General features: G+C 55.1%; 1 protein-coding gene across 2 annotated transcripts in view; it reads left to right on the forward strand.

Moving 5' to 3' along the window:
* LOC142280557 (Fc receptor-like protein 5) overlaps positions 1 to 25,765 on the forward strand; it is a 283,892-nt gene that overhangs the window by 126,069 nt on the left and 132,058 nt on the right. For both annotated transcript variants that reach the window (XM_075332750.1, XM_075332753.1), the window contains one exon: positions 10,395 to 10,646. In XM_075332750.1, coding sequence (XP_075188865.1) covers positions 10,395 to 10,646 — 252 coding nt within the window. The remainder of the gene's footprint in view (positions 1 to 10,394; positions 10,647 to 25,765) is intronic.

The following is a 25,765-nucleotide window of genomic DNA, read 5'->3' on the forward strand; positions in this document are numbered from 1 at the left end:
TGTTCCTCGCTCCTGCGGCTTCACACACAGCGATGTGTGGAGCTGCAGAAGCGACAAACAACATCGTACCTGCGGACGCTCGGATCCGGTGCTTTCTCCTCGGTGTCTCGAGTGGGCCGGACCTGGGGCTCGAGCAGCGCTCCTCGCCCACGAGTGAAAAGGGGAATTGGATTTTTAGGATATATAGAGTTCGTGACGCAACCCACGGGTTGTGGTGATGGTGGGCACCACCGCTGCTGATGGCGGGGTTCCCGGGAGCGATGGCGGGGAGCAGCTAGGTGTTAACCCCTCCGTGGGTAGGGTCTGGTGGTCCCGGGGCCCGATGGGGTGGGAGCTGCTGCAGGGCGCAGTGCTGCGGTGCGGTGCCTGATGGCACTGTTGTACTCACAATTAAACCACACAGAGTCACTGGTAAACTAGAATCTGCCGGAGTCCGCAGCCTTCGGTGCAGAGGGTGTTTGGGGTCCCACACACAGTACAGCAGGATCCTGGTCTTGTTTTGCAGCCAGACGCCTCTTTCTCCTTCATCAGTCGGGAACGGGGAGCCCACTCCCCTGCAGTGATCCGGGTCATCCCTTGGTACCGGCGGGCCGCTACCCTGCCCCGGCCACCTTGGGCCCCTTCCTCACACTTCCCTTCCTTAAAGCATCTCTTCACACTCCAAACTCACTCTGCTCCAGCCCCTCCCCTCCTGCTCTGTTTAGCTCTTACACTGGGGGGGGTGTCTGTCCTGCTGCACTGGTGTGGGATCAGGTTACCAAGGAGGAGAATGGCCTGCACTTTGCTGGATTTCTGCAGGCTCGGTGACACCCTGGTTTTGCCAGGGCGTCACAACTGTGGAGTCCAGGTCATCTGGCGTAGCACCCCATCACTCTCCTTCTTAGTCACATAGCCCTTACACAGCCTGGAGATGTGTTTGGGGTCATTGTCCTGTTGAAAAATAAATGATGGTCCAACTAAACACAAACCGGATGGAATAGCACGCCGCTGCAAGATGCTATGGTAGCCATGCTGGTTCTGTATGCCTTCAATTATTAATAAATCCCCAACAGTGTCACCAGCAAAGCCCCCCCCCCCCCACACCATCACACCTCCTCCTCCATGCTTCACGGTGCGAACCAGCCATGTAGAGTCCATGAAGTGTCGCGGGCGGGGAGGGGGGTGTCAGCACTGCCCTCACGCCTCTGCTCGGGTCCGGCTGCTGCTGCTCAGTGGTGGCTCGAGCCGTGGGCCGGATCCCGGGGGTTCTCAAGCGGCGCTCCTCGCCCGTGAGTGAAAGGGGATTGGGTGTTGGGATATTGTCTATTGTCCGTGACGCCACCCACGGTTGTGGTGATTTCACCACCGCTGCGCTATATGGGGGTCCCCGGAGTGATGGTATATAGCAGCGAGTTTTTGTGTTGCCCCTCCGTGGGTAGGGGTTGGTGATCCCGGGGCCCGGTGATGAGGTGGGAGATGGTGGACAGGCGGGTATGGGGCCTGTAGAGGTGCAGGGTCGCGGGGACAGCGCTGTGCCGCACGGCACGGTGGTACTCACTCAGCCCAATGAAGCACACAGAGTCTCTGCTGAAACAAACGGCTGGATGGACGCGTCCCAACGGCGGCTGCAGTGTTTCCCCTGACCCCAAGTTGTTAGTGTAAGTCCTTTCCTTCGCCTCCGTGCACACTCTTCCTGCTCTCCGGCTTCCAGCTGGCTCCCCGGTTCCGTACCAGTGGGCCACTGCCCAGCCCCGGCTACCTTCGGTTCCACCAGCTGTCTCCCCGGATCCCTGCAGACGGCCACTACCGTCTGCCTGACTTTCTGCACAGGGGCCCTAGGCTCCAACCTAGGCCCCAATCTGCGTCTGCCTCTCTGCAGACTTCCTCTCTCCTTCACTCCTGGACTAGACTGGGCTTGTTTCCTGCCTCAGGCCAGCTAAACTCCTGGGTGGGCGTCTCCATCTCCTCACTCCGCCCACCTAGTGTGTCAGTCTGAGCCCGAGGAAAGGAATCAAGTTTCACTGGGGATGACTGCTGTGAAACTGCTGGGGGTGGGGGTGTGTGTGTGTTGTTACCTGTGTCCCCTGGCTTGTCCAGGGCGACACAGAAGCATGGGACTTCCCCAGTCGCTAGGACAGCCACTGGGGGCGGGCACCACTTGGGGTAGAAGTAGGCACAACCATCACACTTTAGACAGAACCTTCCCGGGCACAGCTTGGGATAATATCTAGCACTGACAACTGGAGTTAGTGTTTCTCTCTCTTCGTGGGGCCCGTGGCTTGGAGCAGGAGGCTCGGCCCGGGTTCCGGATAGCAACCGAGGGACACTTCACTAGAAAGACTTTCACAGGCACAGGCGGTGACCGCCGACTGTCCGGTATAGACTGGAGCACATTGTGGCAGAGATTTGTACTCTGGGGCAGCGCCTGAACTATCTGCAAGTAAAAAGACCTGGAACCGCAGCCACTGTCTCTGCCTCTCCTTTGCCGGCGTCGACACCCAGTGCTGCGGCGCCAACAGGGACTACCACCACCCCCGTCCTCGATTATCCTCCCTTACGTAATCCCACTCTGCCCCGGAGAGCAGCATCCGCAGCGGCGGCTGCAAACCTTAGTCTTCCCTTTTAATGGTGTAGGGGTTTGTTATAGGTGCGTTTTCTCTTTTTTTTCTTAAAATGGTGGTGATTGCTGTGATGCATATATACTGTATGTGTCCATATATTTGATTATTATGCTGCCGTACACCTGTACATGCGGTGCCATGGTTTCCCAGCGCCTGGCCGGTCCGCTGTATCTTTACGGGTCTGATGTATCTGGGTCATGTGATGTCCTGGATCATCTGAGCAGTGGCGCGGCGGTCGGCCTGGTGTCGGGGCGGTGCCATGGCAACGCGCGCGTCATTGATGGTGCTGTGCGTCGATGGAGCACAGCTAGTACTTAAACCTCCCTCTGGTCTTTGGACATGTACCCTGATGAAGGACTTTGGAAGCCGAAACACGTGTCAAGTGTCGGCCCGTGGATCCCGTGCTGCAATTAATCATACTCTGTGTACTTAGGTGAATATGTGTGCGCCTCAATGGATTTCTATTCTGTTTCACTTGTGGTATCATTAATGGGTTAATTAGACTGTGTGTTTATAACTACAGGAAATAAGTTCCTATTGACCCCTGTGTAATATGATCTTTGGTGACCCCCCTAGTGGTATGATACATTATTGCACCATGAGCACAAATAATTGTGCTTTACATTAAATGAGATCCCAGTCCTTGGTAAATTGTACAACTGATACATATGTATGTTGTTCCACCAATGAATATGGAATGCTATATATATATATATAGTAATTTAATAATAACAAATATTTGATACTGTGCAAATATTGGGCATTTGATCGTTTTTTCTTTTCCTTTGAATTACTTTGTAGCGTATGCTGCATATTGAACCTGACAATTTCCAATTAAGGACCTAGGAGCCGGATAGTGCAAGGAATGCTGCTGTTACAGCTTCTCTCCAGTTTCTGGGCTTCTCCTCTCTCAAGTGTCTGGGCTTCTCCTCTCTCCAGTGTCTGGGCTTCTCCTCTCTCCAGTGTCTGGGCTTCTCCTCTCTCCAGTTTCTGGGCTTCTCCTCTCTCCAGTGTCTGGGCTTCTCCTCTCTCCAGTGTCTGGGCTTCTCCTCTGTCCAGTGTCTGGGCTTCCCCTCTGTCCAGTGTCTGGGCTTCTCCTCTGTCCAGTGTCTGGGCTTCTCCTCTGTCCAGTGTCTGGGCTTCTTCTCTCTCCAGTGTCTGGGCTTCTCCTCTCTCCAGTGTCTGGGCTTCTTCTCTCTCCAGTGTCTGGGCTTCTCCTCTGTCCAGTGCCTGGGCTTCTCCTCTCTCCAGTGTCTGGGCTTCTCCTCTCTCCAGTGTCTGGGCTTCTCCTCTCTCCAGTGTCTGGGCTTCTCCTCTCTCCAGTGTCTGGGCTTCTCCTCTCTCCAGTGTCTGGGCTTCTTCTCTCTCCAGTGTCTGGGCTTCTCCTCTGTCCAGTGTCTGGGCTTCTCCTCTGTCCAGTGTCTGGGCTTCCCCTCTGTCCAGTGTCTGGGCTTCCCCTCTGTCCAGTGTCTGGGCTTCTCCTCTGTCCAGTGTCTGGGCTTCTCCTCTGTCCAGTGTCTGGGCTTCTCCTCTGTCCAGTGTCTGGGCTTCTCCTCTGTCCAGTGTCTGGGCTTCTCCTCTCTCCAGTGTCTGGGCTTCTCCTCTCTCCAGTGTCTGGGCTTCTCCTCTCTCCAGTGTCTGGGCTTCTCCTCTCTCCAGTGTCTGGGCTTCTCCTCTCTCCAGTGTCTGGGCTTCTCCTCTCTCCAGTGTCTGGGCTTCTCCTCTCTCCAGTGTCTGGGCTTCTCCTCTCTCCAGTGTCTGGGCTTCTCCTCTCTCCAGTGTCTGGGCTTCTCCTCTCTCCAGTGTCTGGGCTTCTCCTCTCTCCAGAGTCAGGTCTTCTCCTCTCTTCAGTGTCTGGGCTTCTCCTCTGTCCAGTGTCTGGGCTTCTCCTCTGTCCAGTGTCTGGGCTTCTCCTCTGTCCAGTGTCTGGGCTTCTCCTCTGTCCAGTGTCTGGGCTTCTCCTCTGTCCAGTGTCTGGGCTTCTCCTCTGTCCAGTGTCTGGGCTTCTCCTCTGTCCAGTGTCTGGGCTTCTCCTCTGTCCAGTGTCTGGGCTTCTCCTCTGTCCAGTGTCTGGGCTTCTCCTCTGTCCAGTGTCTGGGCTTCTCCTCTCTCCAGTGTCTGGGCTTCTCCTCTCTCCAGTGTCTGGGCTTCTCCTCTCTCCAGTGTCTGGGCTTCTCCTCTCTCCAGTGTCTGCCCTTCTCCTCTGTCCAGTGTCTGGCCTTCTCCTCTGTCCAATGTCTGGGCTTCTCCTCTCGCCAGTGTCTGGGCTTCTCCTCTCGCCAGTGTCTGGGCTTCTCCTCTCGCCAGTGTCTGGGCTTCTCCTCTCGCCAGTGTCTGGGCTTCTTCTCTGTCCAATGTCTGGGCTTCTCCTCTCGCCAGTGTCTGGGCTTCTCCTCTCGCCAGTGTCTGGGCTTCTCCTCTCGCCAGTGTCTGGGCTTCTCCTCTCGCCAGTGTCTGGGCTTCTCCTCTCGCCAGTGTCTGGGCTTCTCCTCTCGCCAGTGTCTGGGCTTCTCCTCTCTCCAGTGGCAGGGCTTCTCCTCTCTCCAGTGGCAGGGCTTCTCCTCTCTCCAGTGTCTGGGCTTCTCCTCTCTCCAGTTTCTGGGCTTCTCCTCTCTCCAGTGTCTGGGCTTCTCCTCTCTCCAGTGTCTGGGCTTCTCCTCTCTCCAGTGTCTGGGCTTCTCCTCTCTCCAGTGTCTGGGCTTCTTCTCTCTCCAGTGTCTGGGCTTCTCCTCTCTCCAGTGTCTGGGCTTCTCCTCTCTCCAGTGTCTGGGCTTCTCCTCTCTCCAGTGTCTGGGCTTCTCCTCTCTCCAGTGTCTGGGCTTCTCCTCTCTCCAGTGTCTGAGCTTCTCCTCTCTCCAGTGTCTGGGCTTCTCCTCTCTCCAGTGTCTGGGCTTCTCCTCTCTCCAGTGTCTGGGCTTCTCCTCTCTCCAGTGTCTGGGCTTCTCCTCTCTCCAGTGTCTGGGCTTCTTCTCTCTCCAGTGTCTGGGCTTCTCCTCTCTCCAGTGTCTGGGCTTCTTCTCTCTCCAGTGTCTGGGCTTCTCCTCTCTCCAGTGTCTGGGCTTCTCCTCTCTCCAGTGTCTGGGCTTCTCCTATCTCCAGTGTCTGGGCTTCGCCTCTCTCCAGTGTCTGGGCTTCGCCTCTCTCCAGTGTCTGGGCTTCTCCTCTCTCCAGTGTCTGGGCTTCTTCTCTCTCCAGTGTCTGGGCTTCTCCTCTCTCCAGTGTCTGGGCTTCGCCTCTCTCCAGTGTCTGGGCTTCTCTTCTCTCCAGTGTCTGGGCTTCTCCTCTCTCCAGTGTCTGGGCTTCTCCTCTCTCCAGTGTCTGGGCTTCTTCTCTCTCCAGTGTCTGGGCTTCTTCTCTCTCCAGTGTCTGGGCTTCTTCTCTCTCCAGTGTCTGGGCTTCTTCTCTCTCCAGTGTCTGGGCTTCTTCTCTCTCCAGTGTCTGGGCTTCTCCTCTCTCCAGAGTCTGGGCTTCTCCTCTCTCCAGAGTCTGGGCTTCTCCTCTCTCCAGAGTCTGGGCTTCTCCTCTCTCCAGTGTCTGGGCTTCTCCTCTCTCCAGTGTCTGGGCTTCTCCTCTCTCCAGTGGCAGGGCTTCTTCTCTCTCCAGTGGCAGGGCTTCTTCTCTCTCCAGTGGCAGGGCTTCTTCTCTCTCCAGTGTCTGGGCTTCTTCTCTCTCCAGTGTCTGGGCTTCTTCTCTCTCCAGTGTCTGGGCTTCTTCTCTCTCCAGTGTCTGGGCTTCTTCTCTCTCCAGTGTCTGGGCTTCTCCTCTGTCCAGTGTCTGGGCTTCTCCTCTGTCCAGTGTCTGGGCTTCTCCTCTCTCCAGTGTCTGGGCTTCTCCTCTCTTCAGTGTCTGGGCTTCTCCTCTCTCCAGTGTCTGGGCTTCTCCTCTCTCCAGTGTCTGGGCTTCTCCTCTCTCCAGTGTCTGGGCTTCTCCTCTCTCCAGTGTCTGGGCTTCGCCTCTCTCCAGTGTCTGGGCTTCTCCTCTCTCCAGTGTCTGGGCTTCTCCTCTCTCCAGTGTCTGGGCTTCGCCTCTCTCCAGTGTCTGAGCTTCTTCTCTCTCCAGTGTCTGGGCTTCTTCTCTCTCCAGTGTCTGGGCTTCTTCTCTCTCCAGTGTCTGGGCTTCTTCTCTCTCCAGTGTCTGGGCTTCTCCTCTCTCTAGTGGCAGGGCTTCTCCTCTCTCCAGTGGCAGGGCTTCTCCTCTCTCCAGTGGCAGGGCGTCTCCTCTCTCCAGTGTCTGGGCTTCTCCTCTCTCCAGTGTCTGGGCTTCTCCTCTGTCCAGTGTCTGGGCTTCTTCTCTCTCCAGTGTCTGGGCTTCTCCTCTGTCCAGTGTCTGGGCTTCTCCTCTCTCCAGAGTCAGGTCTTCTCTCTCCAGTGTCTGGGCTTCTCCTCTCCCCAGTGTCTGGGCTTCTCCTCTGTCCAGTGTCTGGGCTTCTCCTCTGTCCAGTGTCTGGGCTTCTCCTCTGTCCAGTGTCTGGGCTTCTCTTCTCTCCAGTGTCTGGGCTTCTCCTCTCGCCAGTGTCTGGGCTTCTCCTCTGTCCAATGTCTGGGCTTCTCCTCTCGCCAGTGTCTGGGCTTCTCCTCTCTCCAGTGTCTGGGCTTCTCCTCTCTCCAGTGGCAGGGCTTCTCCTCTCTCCAGTGTCTGGGCTTCTCCTCTCTCCAGTGTCTGGGCTTCTCCTCTCTTTAGTGTCTGGGCTTCGCCTCTCTCCAGTGGCTCGCTTCTCCTCTCTCCAGTGGCAGGGCTTCTCCTGTCTCCAGTGGCAGGGATTCTCCTCTCTCCAGTGGCTCGCTTCTCCTCTCTCCAGTGGCAGGGCTTCTGCTCTCTCCAGTGGCAGGGCTTCTCCTCTCTCTAGTGGCAGGGCTTCTCCTTTCTCCAGTGGCAGGGCTTCTCCTCTCTCCAGTGGCAGAGCTTCTCCTCTCTCCAGTGGCAGGGCTTCTCCTCTCTCCAGTGGCAGGGCTTCTCCTCTCTCCAGTGGCAGGGCTTCTCCTCTCTCCAGTGGCAGGGCTTCTCCTCTCTCCAGTGGCAGGGCTTCTCCTCTCTCCAGTGGTAGGGCTTCTCCTTTCTCCAGTGGCAGGGCTTCTCCTCTCTCCAGTGGCAGGGCTTCTCCTCTCTCCAGTGGCAGGGCTTCTCCTCTCTCCAGTGGCAGGGCTTCTCCTCTCTCCAGTGGCTCGCTTCTCCTCTCTCCAGTGGCAGGGCTTCTCCTGTCTCCAGTGGCAGGGCTTCTCCTGTCTCCAGTGGCAGGGCTTCTCCTGTCTCCAGTGGCTCGCTTCTCCTCTCTCCAGTGGCAGGGCTTCTGCTCTCTCCATTGGCAGGGCTTCTCCTCTCTCTAGTGGCAGGGCTTCTCCTCTCTCCAGTGGCAGGGCTTCTCCTCTCTCCAGTGGCAGGGTTTCTCCTTTCTCCAGTGGCAGGGCTTCTCCTCTCTCCAGTGGCAGGGCTTCTCCTCTGTCCAGTGTCTGGGCTTCTCCTCTCTCCAGTGGCAGGGCTTCTCCTCTCTCCAGTGGCTCGCTTCTCCTCTCTCCAGTGGCAGGGCTTCTCCTGTCTCCAGTGGTAGGGCTTCTCCTCTCTCCAGTGGCTCGCTTCTCCTCTCTCCAGTGGCAGGGCTTCTCCTCTCTCTAGTGGCAGGGCTTCTCCTCTCTCCAGTGGCAGGGCTTCTCCTCTCTCCAGTGGCAGGGTTTCTCCTTTCTCCAGTGGCAGGGTTTCTCCTTTCTCCAGTGGCAGGGCTTCTCCTTTCTCCAGTGGCAGGGCTTCTCTTCTCTCCAGTGGCAGGGCTTCTCCTCTCTCCAGTGGCAGGGCTTCTCCTCTCTCCAGTGGCAGGGCTTCTCCTCTCTCCAGTGGCTCGCTTCTCCTCTCTCCAGTGGCAGGGCTTCTCCTGTCTCCAGTGGCAGGGATTCTCCTCTCTCCAGTGGCAGGGCTTCTCCTGTCTCCAGTGGCTCGCTTCTCCTCTCTCCAGTGGCAGGGCTTCTGCTCTCTCCATTGGCAGGGCTTCTCCTCTCTCTAGTGGCAGGGCTTCTCCTCTCTCCAGTGGCAGGGCTTCTCCTCTCTCCAGTGGCAGGGCTTCTCCTTTCTCCAGTGGCAGGGCTTCTCCTTTCTCCAGTGGCAGGGCTTCTCCTCTCTCCAGTGGCAGGGCTTCTCCTCTGTCCAGTGTCTGGGCTTCTCCTCTCTCCAGTGGCAGGGCTTCTCCTCTCTCCAGTGGCTCGCTTCTCCTCTCTCCAGTGGCAGGGCTTCTCCTGTCTCCAGTGGTAGGGCTTCTCCTCTCTCCAGTGGCTCGCTTCTCCTCTCTCCAGTGGCAGGGCTTCTCCTCTCTCTAGTGGCAGGGCTTCTCCTCTCTCCAGTGGCAGGGCTTCTCCTATCTCCAGTGGCAGGGTTTCTCCTTTCTCCAGTGGCAGGGCTTCTCCTTTCTCCAGTGGCAGGGCTTCTCCTTTCTCCAGTGGCAGGGCTTCTCCTCTGTCCAGTGTCTGGGCTTCTCTTCTCTCCAGTGGCAGGGCTTCTCCTCTCTCCAGTGGCAGGGCTTCTCCTCTCTCCAGTGGCAGGGCTTCTCCTCTGTCCAGTGTCTGGGCTTCTCTTCTCTCCAGTGGCAGGGCTTCTCCTCTCTCCAGTGGCTCGCTTCTCCTCTCTCCAGTGGCAGGGCTTCTCCTGTCTCCAGTGGTAGGGCTTCTCTTCTCAATGCTTCTTTGCTCTATATTGTCAGGGCTTCTCTTCTTCAGTGTCAGGCTTTCCCTTATCTCCATTAAAGTTCCTCCTCTTCGGTATTGGGGTTTCTGGTGTCAGTGCTTCTCTTCTCTGGTGTTAGGGTTTCTCTTGTTTATTGTTGGGTCTTCTCTTCTTTCGTGTCATGGCTTTTTCTCTTTGGTGTTAGGGATATTCCTCTTTGATGTTGGGACTTCACCTCTACTGATGTTAGGGTTTCTCTTCTTTGGTGTCAGATATTCTCCTCTCTGGTGATTGGGTTTGTCCTTTTTGGTGTTGGGGCTTATCCACTCTGGTGACTGTGCTTCTCCTTTTTGGTATCAGTTCTTCCCGTCTTTGGTGATGGGGTTTGTTCTCTACGATGTTGGGTCTTCTCCTCTTTGGTGTCGGTGCTTCTCCACTTCTGTTAGGAGTTATCTCCTCTCCATTTTCAGAGCTTCTCCTCCCTAATGTTAAGGCTCCTACACTTTGATGCTAAAGCGGGCTTTACACGCTACAACAAATCTAACGATGTGTCAGCGGGGTCACGTCGTAAGTGACGCACATCCGGCATCGTTAGTGGTGTTGTAGCGTGTGACAGCTACGTGTGTCTGCGATTGAACGTAAAACGTTCATCTCACGCACGTCGTTCATTTCTCTAGAATTGAACGTCAGATTGTTCATCGTACCCGGGGCATCGCACATCGCAGTGTGTGACACCCCGGGAATGATGAACAGATCTTACCTGCGTCCCGCGGCTCCTGCCGGCAATGCGGAAGGAAGGAGGTGGGCGGGATGTTTATGTCCCGCTCATCTCCGCCCCTCCGCTTCTATTGGCCGGCTGCCGCGTGACGTCGCTGTGACGCCGAACGTCCCTCCCACTCCAGGAAGTGGACGTTCACCGCCCACATCGAGGTCGTATGGAAGGGTAAGTACGTGTGACAGCAACTGATCGATTGTGTGACACGGTCAACAAATTGCACGTGCCGCACATACGATGGGGGCGTGTCACATCGCATACGATATCGTATGCTTAATTGCAACGTGTAAAGCAGGCTTAAGACACGGTGTCAATTCTGAGGCACACTTTGAGTATTTTACTGCCTTGTAAATATTTCTTTTTTTATCTCTTAGTTCCACCATCAGACCCCATACTGGAGTTCATATGTCAAAATGGCAGCTTAGGGATTATTTGCTCCGTGGAGAAGGGATCGGATCTAATCTTCTCTCTGTCCGTCAACGGAATATCAAAGTTGAAAAATATCACAAGTGACCAGAGAAGGATTAATTTCACATCATCATTATCTGGACCATGGGATGTTCATTGTTCTGTAACAAACAGTCTCGATGAAAGAAATACAAGCAGAACCCACCCGACCTGTCCAGGTGAGTAGTGACCTACCTGCTGAGAAATAATCTGTCCTGGTGAGTGGTAACCTGCCCTAGAGGGTGGTGAATTATCCTGGTGAGAAGTGACCTGTCCTAGGGTTGCAACCTGTCTTGGTGGGGGTGAGCAATACTGGTGAGAAGTGACCTGCCCTGGTGAGTGGTGACTTTTCCTGGTGGGTGATGGCCTTCCCCGGAGAATGGTAACCTATCCCATTGAGTTGTGACATGTCCTGGTTAGTGTTAACTTGTCCTGGTGGGTTGGTGACCTGTCCTGGTGAGTGGTGTCCTGTATGGGTAAGTGATGACCTTTTCTGGTGGGTGATGACCTTCCTCATTAAGTGGTGACCTGTCCTGCTGAGTGGTCATCTGTCTTGGTGAGTTGTTTTGTTGTAACCTGTCCTGCTGGGTTGGTGACCTTTCCTAGTGAGTGGTGACTGGTATTAGTGATTAATGACCTGTTCTGGTAGTTGATAACCTTCCCTAGTGAGTAGTGAGCTGTCCTGGTGAGAAATGAGCTGTACTCACAGTGAGTAGTGGTGACTTTCCCTGGTGAGTGATGACCTTCTTAGGTGTGTTGTAATCTATCCCATTGACTTGGTGACCTGTGTTAGTGGGCTATGATCTTCCCTGGTGAGTTATGGCTTGTCCTGGTAAGTATTAACCTGCCCTGGTGGTTGGTGAACTTTCCTGGCGAGTGGTGACCTGTATAAGTGAGGGTTGACCTGTTCTGGTGTATGATGACCTTCCTTAGTGAGTGGTGACCTATTTTGTTGAGTGGTAATCTGTCCTGGTGAGTGGTTAACTGTTTTTGTGCGTGGTGTCCGGTCCTGTTGAGTGCTGACCTTTCCCGGAAAGTGATGACCTATCCTGATGTTAAGTAATCTGTCTTAGTGAATTTTTACTTTCCCTGGTGAGTGGTGACCTGTCCTGATGAGTGTTAACCTATCCTATTGAGTGATAACCTGTCCTGTTGGGTAGTGACCTGTCCTGGTGAGTGGTGACCTATTTTAGTATGTGATGACCTTCCCTAGTGAGTGTTGGTGACCTGCTCTGGTGAGTGGTAACCTGTCCTGGTGAATGGTGACTTGTGCTAGTGGGTGGTGACCTTCCCTGATAAGTGGTGACCTCTCCTGGTGAGTGGTGATCTGCCCTGGTGATTGGGGACCTGTTCTGGTGAGTGGTGATTTGGGACCTATGGTGTTAACCTATTGTGACGGAGTGTACATCAGAGCAAAGAGAGACAACAGGCCGAGGATGATCCAACAGGTTTACTAACAGGACTACAGGAACAGCACACGACAAGTCCAAATAAAACAGATTCGGGGGCACCTCCCGATAATCCAAAGTGCCAGATCACGACGAAATAGTCCTCTTCACAGTCCCAGAAATCCCACACAATCCACTGGACGGCGAGATCTGTCCGCAGAATCAGATCTCGCTCCCTTCCTCTTCAAAACTCAGCTCCTAACTGCATTTAGAAACAGGAGTGAATTGTCTGAGCTCGTGGGCCCGCCCCTCAAGGGTAGGGGTCTATGCAATGGTTGGGCCCACTAGAAGATTCTAGAAGGTTGCCTTCGAGATGTCTACAGGTTTGTGTAGTTGGCGTTATCCACTGCTTACGAAACAATGAGAAGTTCCCCTGGCTGTGTGGACAAGAGATAATTGCATTATGGGCCCAGAGACACAGGAGATGGGGGGGAAGGTATGGTTACTTACATCCCAAGACATAGTATTACAGCAAATATAGTGAGAAGGCAAAACACATCATGGCAATTCCTTCCCCTCCCAACTTGTGTACGTACTAGGGACCTCTACAGGTCGCTGGTTAAGTACACACAGGCATGGCTGACAGAACTCAAGGCTCCTCTTGCCTGGACAGTCCATCTGCATTTTGGTGTTGGCTGCCCCTTCTATATTGTATGGTAAAGTTATAGGGCTGCAGAGCCAGGCTCCATCGCAGTAATCGTCCATTGTCCCCAGAGACTCTGTTCAGCCAGGTGAGGGGATTGTGATCAGTAACCACAGTGAATTCCCGTCCATACAGATATGGCCGTAGTTTCTTAAGGGCCCACACTACAGCCAGACATTCTTTTTCAACAGTTGCATAGGCCACTTCTCGGTCCAGCAGTTTCCGGCTGAGATAGGCGATGGGGTGCTCCTCCCCGGCTGCATTTACCTGGCTGAGGACAGCTCCCAGTCCATAAGCAGAGGCGTCCGTTTGCACAATAAATCTCCGCTTGTAGTCTGGAGCAGCCAGGACAGGATCGCAGACCAGAGCGTCCTTCAGCCGGTTAAAAGCCTCATCACAGGCTGGAGTCCAGATCACCAGCTGGGGCATTGTTTTCTTGGTCAGGTCGGTAAGAGGCTTGGCCACAGTACTGAAATGAGAAACAAATTTTCGGTAATAACTGGCAGTGCCCAGAAAAGCCATAACTTGTTTCTTAGTTTGGGGTACAGGCCAGTCTCTAATAGCCTGGATTTTGGCAGGCTCAGGACGGGGCTTCCCTCCTCCCACTCTATGCCCTAGGTACTGGACTTCCCCCATCCCCAATTGGCATTTATCGGGTCGAATAGTTAGGCCGGCTGCAAGAATCAGGTCCAAAACAATGGCTACTTGATTCAGATGTTCCTCCCATGTGTGGCTGAAGACGGCGATATCATCCAAGTAGGCACAAGCAAAGTCACCACATCCCCGGAGGATCTGATCCACCATTCTCTGGAAGGTGGCTGGGGCATTTTTCATTCCAAAAGGCATGCTTAGAAATTCATACAGACCAAAGGGGGTTATAAAAGCGGACCGTTCTCTCCCTTCATCTGTTAGAGGGATCTGCCAGTATCCCTTACTGAGATCCAAGGTAGTGACATATCGGGACCCAGCCAGTCGGTCTAGAAGTTCGTCAATACGAGGCATTGGGTAAGGATCGCTGACGATATGGTCGTTTAGTCACCGATAGTCCACACAAAATCGAGTACTCCCATCCTTCTTGGGTACTAACACCACAGGGGAGGCCCAAGGGCTATGGGAGGCCTGGATTACCCCAAGCTGTAACATCTCCTACAGTTCGTGCTGCATGGTGTTTCAAACTGATTCAGGTACCCGGTAAGGAGCCAGTTGTATGGGACGGATGCCCTGAGTGTCCACATGATGTTGGGTGACGGTGGTTCGACCTGGTTGGGATGAGAAAGCAGCCCGTCTCTGTTGAAGCACTTCCAGCATCTGGATTTTCTGTAAGGAGTCCAGGTAATCTCCCAGGGGAACTTGTTCCACAGTGGATGGGGCTCTCGCTGCTTCCACGAGATCAGGTAGAGAGTCCTCATCCTCTTGACCATCTTCTGAAGCCAACCGACAGCTTGCTATCATTGGAATGTTCCGGTCATGGTACTCCTTAATCATATTCACATGGACAGTCTTTTGCCTTAGCCCCCTGATCATCTAAAGCAAGAAGGTAATTGGTATCATTCAGTTTTCTGAGAACCCGGAAGGGACCCTCCCATGTGGTCTGCAGTTTATTCTGCCGATGGGGAACAATCATTAAGACTTGTTGTCCTTCTACAAACTCCCGATAGCGTGCTTTACGGTCATACCATGTCTTCTGTCTGGTTTGAGCCATACGCAAATGACTCTGGGCAAAACTAGCAAGTTGGGCCAGGGTTTCTCGCAGCTTTAGGACATAAGGGACAACAGGGGTTCCTGTATCTTCAACTTGCCCCTCCCAGTATTCCTTGAGCAGGGTTAAGGGTCCTCGGACCTTTCTTCCATAGAGTAGTTCAAAGGGGGAGAACCCAGTGGACTCCTGGGGAACTTCCCGATAGGCAAACAAGAGATGGGGTAGGTACTTCTCCCAGTCTGAATCTCGGTCCGTGAAGGCCCTCAGCATATTCTTCAGAGTGCCGTTGAATCGTTCACAAAGTCCATTTGTTTGGGGATGATACGGGGTCGTTCGGATCGCTCGTACTCGACAAGTGCGCCACAGACACTGGACCAACTCTGACATAAACTGGGAGCCTTGGTCCGACAAGATCTCACTGGGGAATCCTACTCTGGTAAAAATAATAACCAAGGCCTCGGCCACCTTGGCTGCAGAGATACTTGACAAGGCCACGGCTTCTGGATATCGGGTGGCATAGTCCACAACAGTGAGAATGTACTGCTTTCCAGATTTACTTGGTTTAGCCAGAGGTCCAATGATATCAACAGCTACTCTTTGAAAGGGTTCTTCTATTATAGGGAGCGGTTGCACGGGTGCCTTTGGGTGATCTCCGGGTCGCCCTCTACGCTGACATATGTCACAAGTTTGGCAGAAATGCGCCACTGCTTGGGAAATCCCCGGCCAATAAAAAGTTTGAGTCAATCGTCTCTTGGTGCGGGTTTTGCCTTGATGGCTAGCCGTAGGAATGTCATGAGCCAGATGTAATAGGGGAATTCTGTACTTCTGAGGAACAATCAGCTGTTTGCTATAAGTCCAGGGCTTATCTAGGGAGTCGGCATTGGCAACCCGATACAGAAGTCCATTTTCTCTGATAATTCTTTCTCCGTTCTCCCCTAGCTGCCCTATTTCAGCTCGGGCTCTAAAACTAGCAAGGGTGGGGTCAGTCTCTACTTCTTGTCTAAACTGAACTTTATCCCAAGTAACATTCATATTATCCCCACAAGAAGAATCACTCACCGGCTGTAATGGCAGTTCTGGTGGCCTCATTTCCATGGATGGGTTGTACACGTCCACATGGGCTGCTCTCTTGGCTTGACTTCTGGTTACCGCACCGACAAAGTGGCAATGAAGATTCCCCACATCATTTCCTAGAAGAACGTCTGCAGGGAGGCCGCTCATCACACTGACCACACATTGTTTTGCCCCAAAGCCATAATCCAGGGTCACACTCGCTCTTGGAATATATCTCTGGGTACCTCCTGCCAGTTCAATGGCAATTCCTGGTCCCTTTTGAATTGCTTGTGGTTGAATTACTCGGGGATCGGCTATGGTGAGGAAAGCCCCAGTGTCACGGAAGCCAACAACTTTTTGGCCATCCAGCACGACCTCCTGTAGATGTTTGTCCTGAAGATCAGAAGAACAGGTGGCTGGAGCTCGCACCCCATAGACTCCGGGTAGGGGAGCCAGGATATCTGAGTCACTTGGCAAGTCATCAGGCACAGAATCCAGCTCTTCTCCTGGTGAAGGTGTCTGTAGATAATGAACAGGCAAAGGCGGTCTGTAGCTGTTCTGTCTCCGAACACCTGGACATTGGAATTGCATGTGCCCAGGCTGCCCACACCCATAACATCTGCGCTCTGGGATTCTTCCTCCACGTCGTATTCCCAAAGGTGGAGCATGAGTAATGCGAGGCACAGTCACACGAAGGTCCCCATGAGTGGACGGTCTAGGGTGATGGTGAACATTGGGGCCAGAAGGACCAGGGGCCGCCAGCGTTGGGGGGTTGGTGGTTTTTTTCTCACTGGGTAGTAGTTTTTTCCACTGAGGCTTGATGGTGAGAGCCTCATCAGCTAGAGCTGCAACTTCCTCCACAGTGGCTGGTCTCCTTTCACGCACCCATTCCCGGATCTCAGCGGGGCACTTGAAGTAAAACTGCTCTTTTAGGAGGACCTGGAGGACGGTCTCCAAGGTTAAGGCCTCCTCTGCCTCCAGCCAACGATGCCACAGATGTTTGAGTTTGTGGGCATACATCTTGAAGGACACTTCCTCATCACATGCTAAAGTACGGAACTGAGTCCTGTAAGTGTCTGGCGTTACAGCATAATATTCTAGAATGGTCTGTTTAATATCCGCATACTCACAGTTCCACCGAGGGTCCATAGCTCTATAGGCTGCAGCAGCTCCACCCTCTAAGAGCCCAACCAGATGCCGGACGCGCTCCCTTTCTGGGACTTCCATTAATCGACACTGATGCTCAAAGTCCTGGAAGAAGCCCTCAATGTCACCAGCAGCCTCATTAAACTGCTTGAAGTCTTTGCGGGACACCCTGGGAAGTTCCCTCATGATGGGTGCTGGGGTTACAGTCTGTCTGGAACCTCTCGCGGCTTCCACAGCGAGCTGCTTATCCAGCAGTGCCATCTCCTCCATCCTGCGCTCCTTCTCTTTAGCTCCACGCATGACCTCCATCTTATATTCTATGGTGGTCTCCTCTCCCAGCAAGGCCATCTCCTCCTCGTACCACACAACCCATTGACTTTTTTGGGTATTTACCTCCGGCTCCCGTCTTTGCTCCCCTTGCTGTGGAAATTGTTCCTCGGTGCCATCTTGCAGGCAAGCGTTTTCCAATGCCTCAATTAGTTGCTCCTTAGAGAGTCCCTTTGTAGCCGACACCTAATTCACGGGCCTTTGTTTGTAGGCTCACCACAGTCCAGTTCCTGTATCCTGAGGTTCTGGTTTCAGACGTTGATTGGCCGTTGTCCTCCATTTCTTCTGCTCTGATCCCGCCGCTGCCACCAGTTTGTGACGGGGTGTACAGCAGAGCAAGGAGAGACAACAGGCCGAGGATGATCCAACAGGTTTACTTACAGGAATACAGGAACAGCACACGACAAGTCCAAATAAAACAGATTTGGGGGCACCTCCCGATAATCCAAAGTGCCAGATCACGACTAAATAGTCCTCTTCAGAGTCCCAGAAATCCCACACAATCCACTGGACGGCGAGATCTGTCCGCAGAATCAGATCTCGCTCTTTTCCTCTTCAAAACTCAGCTCCCAACTGCATTTAGAAACAGGAGTGAATTGTCTGAGCTCGTGGGCCCGCCCCTCAAGGGTAGGGGTCTTTGCAATGGTTGGGCCCACTAGAAGATTCTAGAAGGTTGGCTCCGAGATGTCTACAGGTTTGTGTAGTTGGCGTTATCCACTGCTTACGAAACAATGAGAAGTTCCCCTGGCTGTGTGGACAAGAGATAATTGCATTATGGGCCCAGAGACACAGGAGATGGGGGGGAAGGTATGGTTACTTACATCCCAAGACATAGTATTACAGCAAATACAGTGAGAAGGTAAAACACATCATGACACCTATGCTGGTAAATAATGACCTTTTCTGATAGGTAATGACCATCCCTGGTGAGTGGTAACCTTGCCCTGGTGGGTGGTGACATACCCTAGTCACTAGTGACCTGTCTTGATGAGCTTTAACCTGTCCTGGGTAGTGACCTGTCCTGTTTAGAAGTGACCGTCCCTGTTGAGTTGTGTCCTTCCCTGGTGAGTGGTGATGTTCCTGGTGAGTAGTAAGCTTTCTGGGTGAGTGGTGACCTTTCCTGATAGTTGATGACCATCCCTGGTGAGTTGTAATCTGTTATGATGGGTGGTGACATAACCTAGTCACTAGTGACCTGTCCTGGTGAGCGTTAACCTGTCCTGGTGGGTGGTGACCTGTCCTGTATAGAAATGACCGTCCCGGTTGAGTGGTAACCTGTCCTGGAGAGTAGTAAGCTTTTCAGGTGAGTGGTGACCTTCCTTGGTGAGTGGGATGTTCCCTGGTGAGTAGTGGCCTTTCCAGGTGTGTGCTGACTTGTTCTGGTGAAGGGTGATCTTCACTGGTGAGTAGTGACCTATCGTGGTGGGTAGTGACGTCACTGGTGAGTGTGGATATCACATCTATCAAATACTAAATACGCATTTACATCATAGCTACAGTCAGATTCTACATCATAGAACAGAGGTGTCACAGAAGACACTTTCAGGGGAAAGTACTAAGGTTTTGCTCTCAGGATCTGAGGGATCAGGTATTGAGGTCACATAAAGAGAGAAGATTACTAGAACAACTTACATCATGGGATAAGATGTACGGTCACCAGATTACAATGCTGTATGTCGTGAACTTCATAGAGGTGGAGGTCCAGCCATGCGAGGCACTCTGACCCTGAGTACTGGGTTCTGTACATAGTGAGGTGTACCGCCCCGTGCTCGGCAGCCGAGCCGCTCGGATCCGGACCTTCAGTGGGTGGCTCGAGGGTCTCCGGACTCGGGGTCTCACAATCACTTCAACTGAAAGGGGGGTTGTGGTTTGGGGACATAGATGTACGGCCAACGACGTGTTCAGTTCGTGGCCCCACCCACGGGATGTGGTGAAAGTGGATACCACCGCTGCAGATACGGGGCACCCAGGGGAGATGTTTGGCAGCAAGTTGTTAACCCCTCCGTGGGCAGGGATGGTGGCCCCGGGACTCGTTGGGGGTGTTTGGCGGTGCAGGATGATGGGCGACCGGAGGGTGCTGATGTATTCACTATTAGTAAACACATGAGTCTCTGGTAAACAAAGGTAATGGTGGTCGGTGCCCGCAGCCGGCTTCAGTCTGGTCCCCCACCTGGCTGGTGGTCTCTGTCTTTCTCCCGCACGTGTGTTGAATGGTGGACTGCCTGTGCTTGCAACTTCAGGAGTCCGCTCCCGGCTTGTCGTCGCCTAAGGAGCCCTTTGACCGCAGACGCTGACCCGTGGGATCTCTGAGCCGTGGCGGTGGCTACTTATCCCCCTCGTTGGGCTGCTGCCTTCAGTCGGGACTTTGGGTGGGACAGGATCTCTAGTGCTGTCCGCAATCAGTTAATTAGCTAGCCCCCAGTAGCTTCTGGACCTCGTTTCAGGGTCTGAGTACCTCCCTTTGTGCTCCGGTTTCCGAGTCGGTTCCCCGGGTCAGGACCGACAGGCCACTACCCAGTTCACCTCGGTTCCACCGAGCCGTCTTCCCGGCTCCTGGAGACGGAGACCGCCGTCTGCTTCCTAGCCAAAGGTACCAGGGCTCCTACCCCGCCACCTGCTCAAATTGGTTTCTCTCCTCTGCTGGAGCTGCACACAGCTCCAGCCCAAACACCTCTCCAACTTGAACTCCAGACTTGTTCTGTTTACTTTCCCGCCTCAGGCTATCTGAACTCCTTGGTGGGCGTCTTCCAACCGCCTGGTTCCACCCCCTGGTGTGTCCATCAAGCCCTGAGGGGGGTGACTAGGGTTTAAATGTTTGGCTGTATGTTACCTATGAGGGACAGGTGTAAAGCGGGGCCCTATCTGTGACTACCTGGCCCGGCCAGGGCGTCACGCTCCCCCTTGGTTAACCATAGACCGTCTGCGGGCTGTCCGACCACCACCGGTTTATTTTGCTTTTTGAACTGAAAAAGATAAAACATGTTTACAAGTATAATAACTTTTGTACAATTAAGCATATGTTTGTTTTCTTCCCTTACGGGAGGCAGTTTACTTAAACGTTGCAATAAAACATTTTTATTAACCGGGAATGGGACGGGACCGGGTCCTTTTCATTTTTGCCCACCCAAGCAAATCTAGCCCTGATGCTGCCTCTAAAAACCAGGTCAGCACCCCTTTTTCCCCTGTTCAGAAACGGGTTCAGGTCCGGGTGTTGCCCACACGGGCCGGGTAATAAGTTCCTTACCCGGCAGTCTCTCTGAGAGGCCCCACGTCCAGGGGAACCCTGAACCGGTCTCACTAGTGACAGGACCTCGGCCTACAATTTCCCGCAGGCCCTTCCTCCAACCAGCCTCTCCGGAGACTGCAGGACTATGAAAAGGGTGGTCAGGGACTATTTACAAGGCCCAATAGTTGTTGGGTTTGTTGGGTTTGCCTGCAAGTTCTCAGCCATGTCATTATTTAACTTTTAAAACCAGAACGTCAACTTGGTCCCAACGGGGATGGGCAGCAAAGTAGTCGAGAACCGCTACCATATCAGTATTCTTCTTCAGCAGGGCTGGAGGGTGGCGGAGAGGGGCGGACGTGCAGCTGAGCGCCCATGGTTACCCTTCTTCTCACATCCAGGGCAAACCACCCCCTCTCCCCACAATGCCGGGTGTATGTTACCAACTCCCCGGGTTCCAGGTCCTGGTCGGGATGACCCATAGGGAGGGGTGTGGGTAGACGTCCCTCCGGGACACAAAGATCTCCACATCCAAGCCCGGCTCGAAGATGAACCCCCATCCTCTTTGGGAGTTGAAGTGCCGGACCTGGCCTTTGTGTGTCGGGCCCCTCACTCGAAAGGTGGCGTTGCGGAGGTGGTCCTTCTCCGAGTAGGTCCGAGCCAGCACCTCTGCTTTCCTTTTCTCATGGGCGGCGATCTCCCGGCCCAGCTGGTGCTGCTGTCACTTCCAGTATGGAGCGTCTGCTCCTGCTCATGTGGCGCCCTGGACAAGCCAGGTCGTCACAGGTAACAACACCACCACACCCTACACCCCGGTCAGGCACACCTAAGCCAGACACAAACCCTTGTTGCCTTCCTCCAGGGGCTGATGTCCACACCAGGGGGTGGAGCCAGGCGGTTGGTCTCCACCCACCGAGGAGGTCACAGTCCTGGAGGCGGGAAAACAAAGCAGACTAGTTCTGACAGTGAAAGTGAGAGGAAGGAAAGTGGTAGTGGAGCACTCTGAAGTTGGTCCGGGTGTGTGGCCCGGACGGAGCAGCAAGGTTGGCAGACGGTGGTGACCGTCTGCAGGAGAGGCCGATTGGAGCCTGCCGTAAGGACCGTGGACGGGCGGTGGCCCGGCAGTACCGGACTGGTACGCAAAGAGAAGCCAGCATCACTCGGCAGGGCTTTTCGGACCCCGACCAGGCTCGGAGTCGCCGACAGTTGGTCAAATCCATTAGCGAAGGGAACCTCCTGGGTTTCCCAGCAGTCAAGTCCCGAAAAAAAGGCAACAGTCCAACCGTGAAGGGGAGCACAGCCACCGCCAAGGCTACCGTTCCCAGGGCCAGTGCCTGCGGGCAAAAGGGGCTCCTTCAGCACCCATCAAGCTGGGGAGCGGGTTACCGGTGGGAACCCATTGGGACCATTCAAACTACGAAGGTGCAGGGAAAGGCAGTCACCATCAACCTGCCGGGGAAAGAACAACCGCAGCCGTCTGTGGGACCCGTCCATCCAGCCGTGTGTTTTACCGAGAACTGTGTTATCATCTTTGGCTGAGTGAGTACCACCGTGCCGTGCGGCACAGCGCTGCCCCCGCGACCCTGCACCTCATCAGGCCCCGTAACCCGCCTGCCAACTCCAAAATCCCTCCCCGGGCCCCGGGACCACCAAACCCCCCTACCCACGGAGGGGAAACAACAACTACGCTGCTCCCTGTCATCACTCCCGGGATCCCCGTCCAGAGCAGCGGTGGTGTTCCAACCTCACCACAATCGTGGGTGGCGTCACGGACAATATCCCCAAATCAAACCACCCTTTTCACTCGTCGGGCGAGGAGTGCCCGGAATTTACGGAAGCCGCCATCTTGGGCGCGAAAAGTCCCCGCTCGAGCGTCTCCTCGAGCAGTGGAGGCGCGAAGGCCTAGACCCCACCCCTGCAGAGGAGGAGCCGGAAAGAGGCTAAGGGGGACGGAAACAAGATGTCTACGCCCGACTGAGCCGCTGGAGGAGCGGCGGTCGCAGCCGCAGAGGTACCAGTTGATGGGAATGGGCCCGCCCAGGTCCCGGCCGCGCTTGTGGGGGACGCCGTGGCCCCAGCTCTCGCCCAGGTGATGCCGTTCTCCTTGCCCTATGTGCCCGGGGCTGCCTGGCTGCCGCAGTACGACGGGAAACCTGACGCTTTGCAGGTCTTCCGGAAGAAGCTTAGTCCGCTACTCGAACTGTACCCCCTGACGGATAAGCAACGTGCAGCGCTAGTATTGGGGAAGCTAACCGGCGCGGCTGAGCAGGAGGCGGAGACCTGGGCCGAGGGGGACCGGTCCTCTGTAGCCACCATCTTTGAGAAGCTGCAGACTGCCTTTGAGACCCGTACTGAAGCCGAGTTGCGGATGCAGTTTTATCAATGCCGGCAACGGCCTACGGATAGTATTCGTGACTATGCCTTGCGCCTGCAAACTGCCCTCCGCACACTGAAGCGGGTGGACACCATCAACAGTGTGGACAGTAACAAAATGTTAAGTGAGCAGTTTGTGCAGGGGATGAGATCCTCGGAGGACCGTAAACAACTTCGGCTGTGGGCCCTGGAACACCCTGATGTGGACTTTGCTGTGTTAAAGGAACGGGCCATTAAAGCTCTGCAACCCCCAGCATCGGAAGTCCCGGAGCCAGCCCCATGGCCAGTTGAGACGGCTCCCGTCGTGGTGGCCCCTACCCTACCAGCACCTCCAGTACCTACAGCCCTAAGTGGAACAATGGAAGAACTAGCTGCTCAGGTCCGCCGCATGGATGGAGACCTCGCCAAGATCCTCGCAGCACTTCAGCCTCCGACCAGATCCCAGCCCCCGGCAAAGATGCAGCTCACCGACCACCCTGAGGACGTTCCCTGGATGCAGCGGAGAAGGGCCAATGACTCACGGTATGGACCCCCGATTTGTTACAGGTGCAGTAAACCCGGCCACTACTCCCGACGGTGTCCGTTAAACGAGCAACCCCTGGGGCCACTGGCCAATCCTCAGGAGTAGAACCCCATGGCCCCCCAGACTGGCGGGACCGGTACATCGGAGCCAGGCCCATCATCCCCATGGCCGTGGACGGCATACCGGTGATGGCTCTCCTGGACACTGGATCTCAGGTAACCACCATACCATACACATTGTATCAACGGTATTGGGGGAAGGACGAACTCGCCCCCCCGATGGTAGCATGACACTGATTGCCGCTAATGGGCTCCCATTGACCCAAGTGGGGTACAAACAAGTGGCCATGACTGTGGGATGAGCTGAACTGCAACACCAGGGAATGATTGTGATAATGAATGAACCCAGTGATCATGACCCGAAAGTGGTGCTAGGGACCAATGTGATGGAGCACTGCATGAGTGATGTGCTGACCCTACTGCAGCAGCTAGCCGCCACAGCGGCGGGGAGCCGACAGAGAGCGGTGCAGCATGAGATCAAGGCCCTGATGTACCGCCAGCATGTGAACTCAACAGGGGGAGAGATTGGGGGAGTGAGAGTGATGGATGTGGCCCCTTTGATTGTGCCTCCCAGAAGTGAGATGACGATTTGGTGTAGGGCAGCGGTAGGTCCCCAAGGGCGGGACTATCCCGCCATGGTAGAGCCCATGCCCTTTGAACACTGGCCCACAGTGATGGCCGCCCGAGTGGTGGTAGACGTCAAGAAGGGAAGAGTGCCCGTGAGGGTGCTGAACTGTGGGGAGGAAGAGGTTAGGCTTTCCCCGGTACGCTACCCTTGCCAAGCTGCTCACTCTTGATCCCCACACCATCCATGAGGCTGTTCCCCCGATCTCACCGCCTACTGCCAGTCCTCATCCACCCCTAGGGGAGTTAGATGAGTGGTGCCGAGAGCTACACGTGGGCACTGATGATACCCCTACACACCATAAAGACGGGGTATACCGGGTGGTACGAGAGTATGAGCGAGTTTTTAGCAAACACCCTTTGGATTTTGGGCAAATTAAAGGGGTCCAACATTACATCCCCACCGGGGAACACCCCCCTATTAAAGAGAGGTATAGGCCTATTCCTCCCGCACACTACCAATGCGCCACACTCACTCTGTGCGGGGGTCGGGCCCAGCCGGAGTTCCCCCGTGTTGGCTACGACCGACACTCTCTGCATTTGGAAACCCCGGTGTGTCGCGGCCTGCTCAGCTGCCTGACAGCGGCAACCCCGCGGTGCCTCAGTTGAGGCCTGGGTTTTGGGAGCGGCCAGCATTACCTTCGTTGCTGGCTTCTGGGCGGTGACCGCCTCCGCTTTGGCCGGGCGGACTGCCAGGGCCGTTGTTATCCCTGCGGTACAGGGCACCTTCCGGAGGCTGATCTTTTTCGGAGCTGGTGTTGGTGCCGGGGCGGTAACGGGCTGGCTGTCGGCAGCTTCCTCGCGGGCCTGTGGAACGGACTCCGCTGTCGGTGTTGATGGCAGCGAACCGAGCGGGGGGTCAGCAGCAACCGGTACGGACGGCGAGGGAGGCAATATAGAGGGCAGGGGCAGACCGGGTCCCTCAGACTGATCGGCCGGTCACTCGGGGACATAGGGTCGTGGGTCGCTTACCCGCTCCTCTAAGGTTGCCTCCACTTCGCGTGCCCGCATGGCCACTGCCAGCTCCTCCATCTCGGCCATCCATCACTCCATTATAAAGCGCGCTTGTGCCTGGATCCGGCGACACATCCGCACAGTTTGGGCTTCCACCCATGCCGCTGTTCTGGGCACGGGCTCCGGCACTCCAGGCTTGCTGGACGGGTTGGCCATGGTGCTCTCTCCGGGTCCAGGAACCAAAAGGGTGGCAGGGTCCTGGAGTCCCTGCCCTTTATCTGCTCGGTCATATGTCGCAGAATTTTCACCCGCCCCCCCTTGGTCTTTTCGTGGCACTTCGCTAGCCGGCCGGTAAGTTTCGTTTTGTGACTAACAGCTTTTCTTTTCAGCCGTGTTCCCAGGGGGCGGGGCTTCAGTTTCGCACACTTTCTCGGGGAAGGGGACCTTGGGCGGGAACTTTCGCGCCAACAAGATGGCGACAAGATGGCGGATTCTGAAAATTTTCGCAACAGATCACCGCTGACTTCACTACAAGGCGCACTTCAAGGTAAGTGGATGGGTAAGTAAGTATCCTGTTCGTGACACCAGAAATTGAGGTGTACTGCCCCGTGCTCAGCAGCCGAGCCGCTCGGATCCGGACCTTCAGTGGGTGGCTCTAGGGTCTCCGGACCCAGGGGTCTCGCGGTCACTTCAACTGAAAGGGGGGTTGTGGTTTGGGGACGTAGATGTACGGCCGGAGCCGTGTTAAGTTCGTGACGCCACCCACGGGATGCGGTGAAGGTGGACACCACCGCTGCAGATACGGGGCACCCGGGGGAGATGTTTGGCAGCAAGTTGTTAACCCCACCGTGGGCAGGGATGGTGGCCCCGGGACCTGTTGGGGGTGTTTGGTGGTGCAGGGAGATGGGTGACCGGAGGATGCTGATGTATTAGTAAACACACAAGTCTCTGGTAAACCAAAGTGATGGTGGTCGGTGCCCGCAGCCAGCTGCAGTCTGGTCCCCCACCCGGCTGGTGGTCTGTCTTTCTCCCGCACCTGTGTTGGATGGTGGACTGCCTGTGCTTGCAACTTCAGGAGTCCGCTCCCGGCTTGTGGTCACCTAAGGAGCCCTTTGCCCACAGCCGGTGGCCCGTGGGATCTCTGAGCCGTGGCGGTGGCTGCTTATCCCCCTCGTTGTGCTGCTGCCTTCAGCCGGGACTTTGTGGACAGCACTAGAGGTCCTGTC

The sequence above is a fragment of the Anomaloglossus baeobatrachus genome, chromosome 2 (genome assembly GCF_048569485.1).
Source record: "Anomaloglossus baeobatrachus isolate aAnoBae1 chromosome 2, aAnoBae1.hap1, whole genome shotgun sequence".
Classification (NCBI taxonomy): domain Eukaryota; kingdom Metazoa; phylum Chordata; class Amphibia; order Anura; family Aromobatidae; genus Anomaloglossus; species Anomaloglossus baeobatrachus.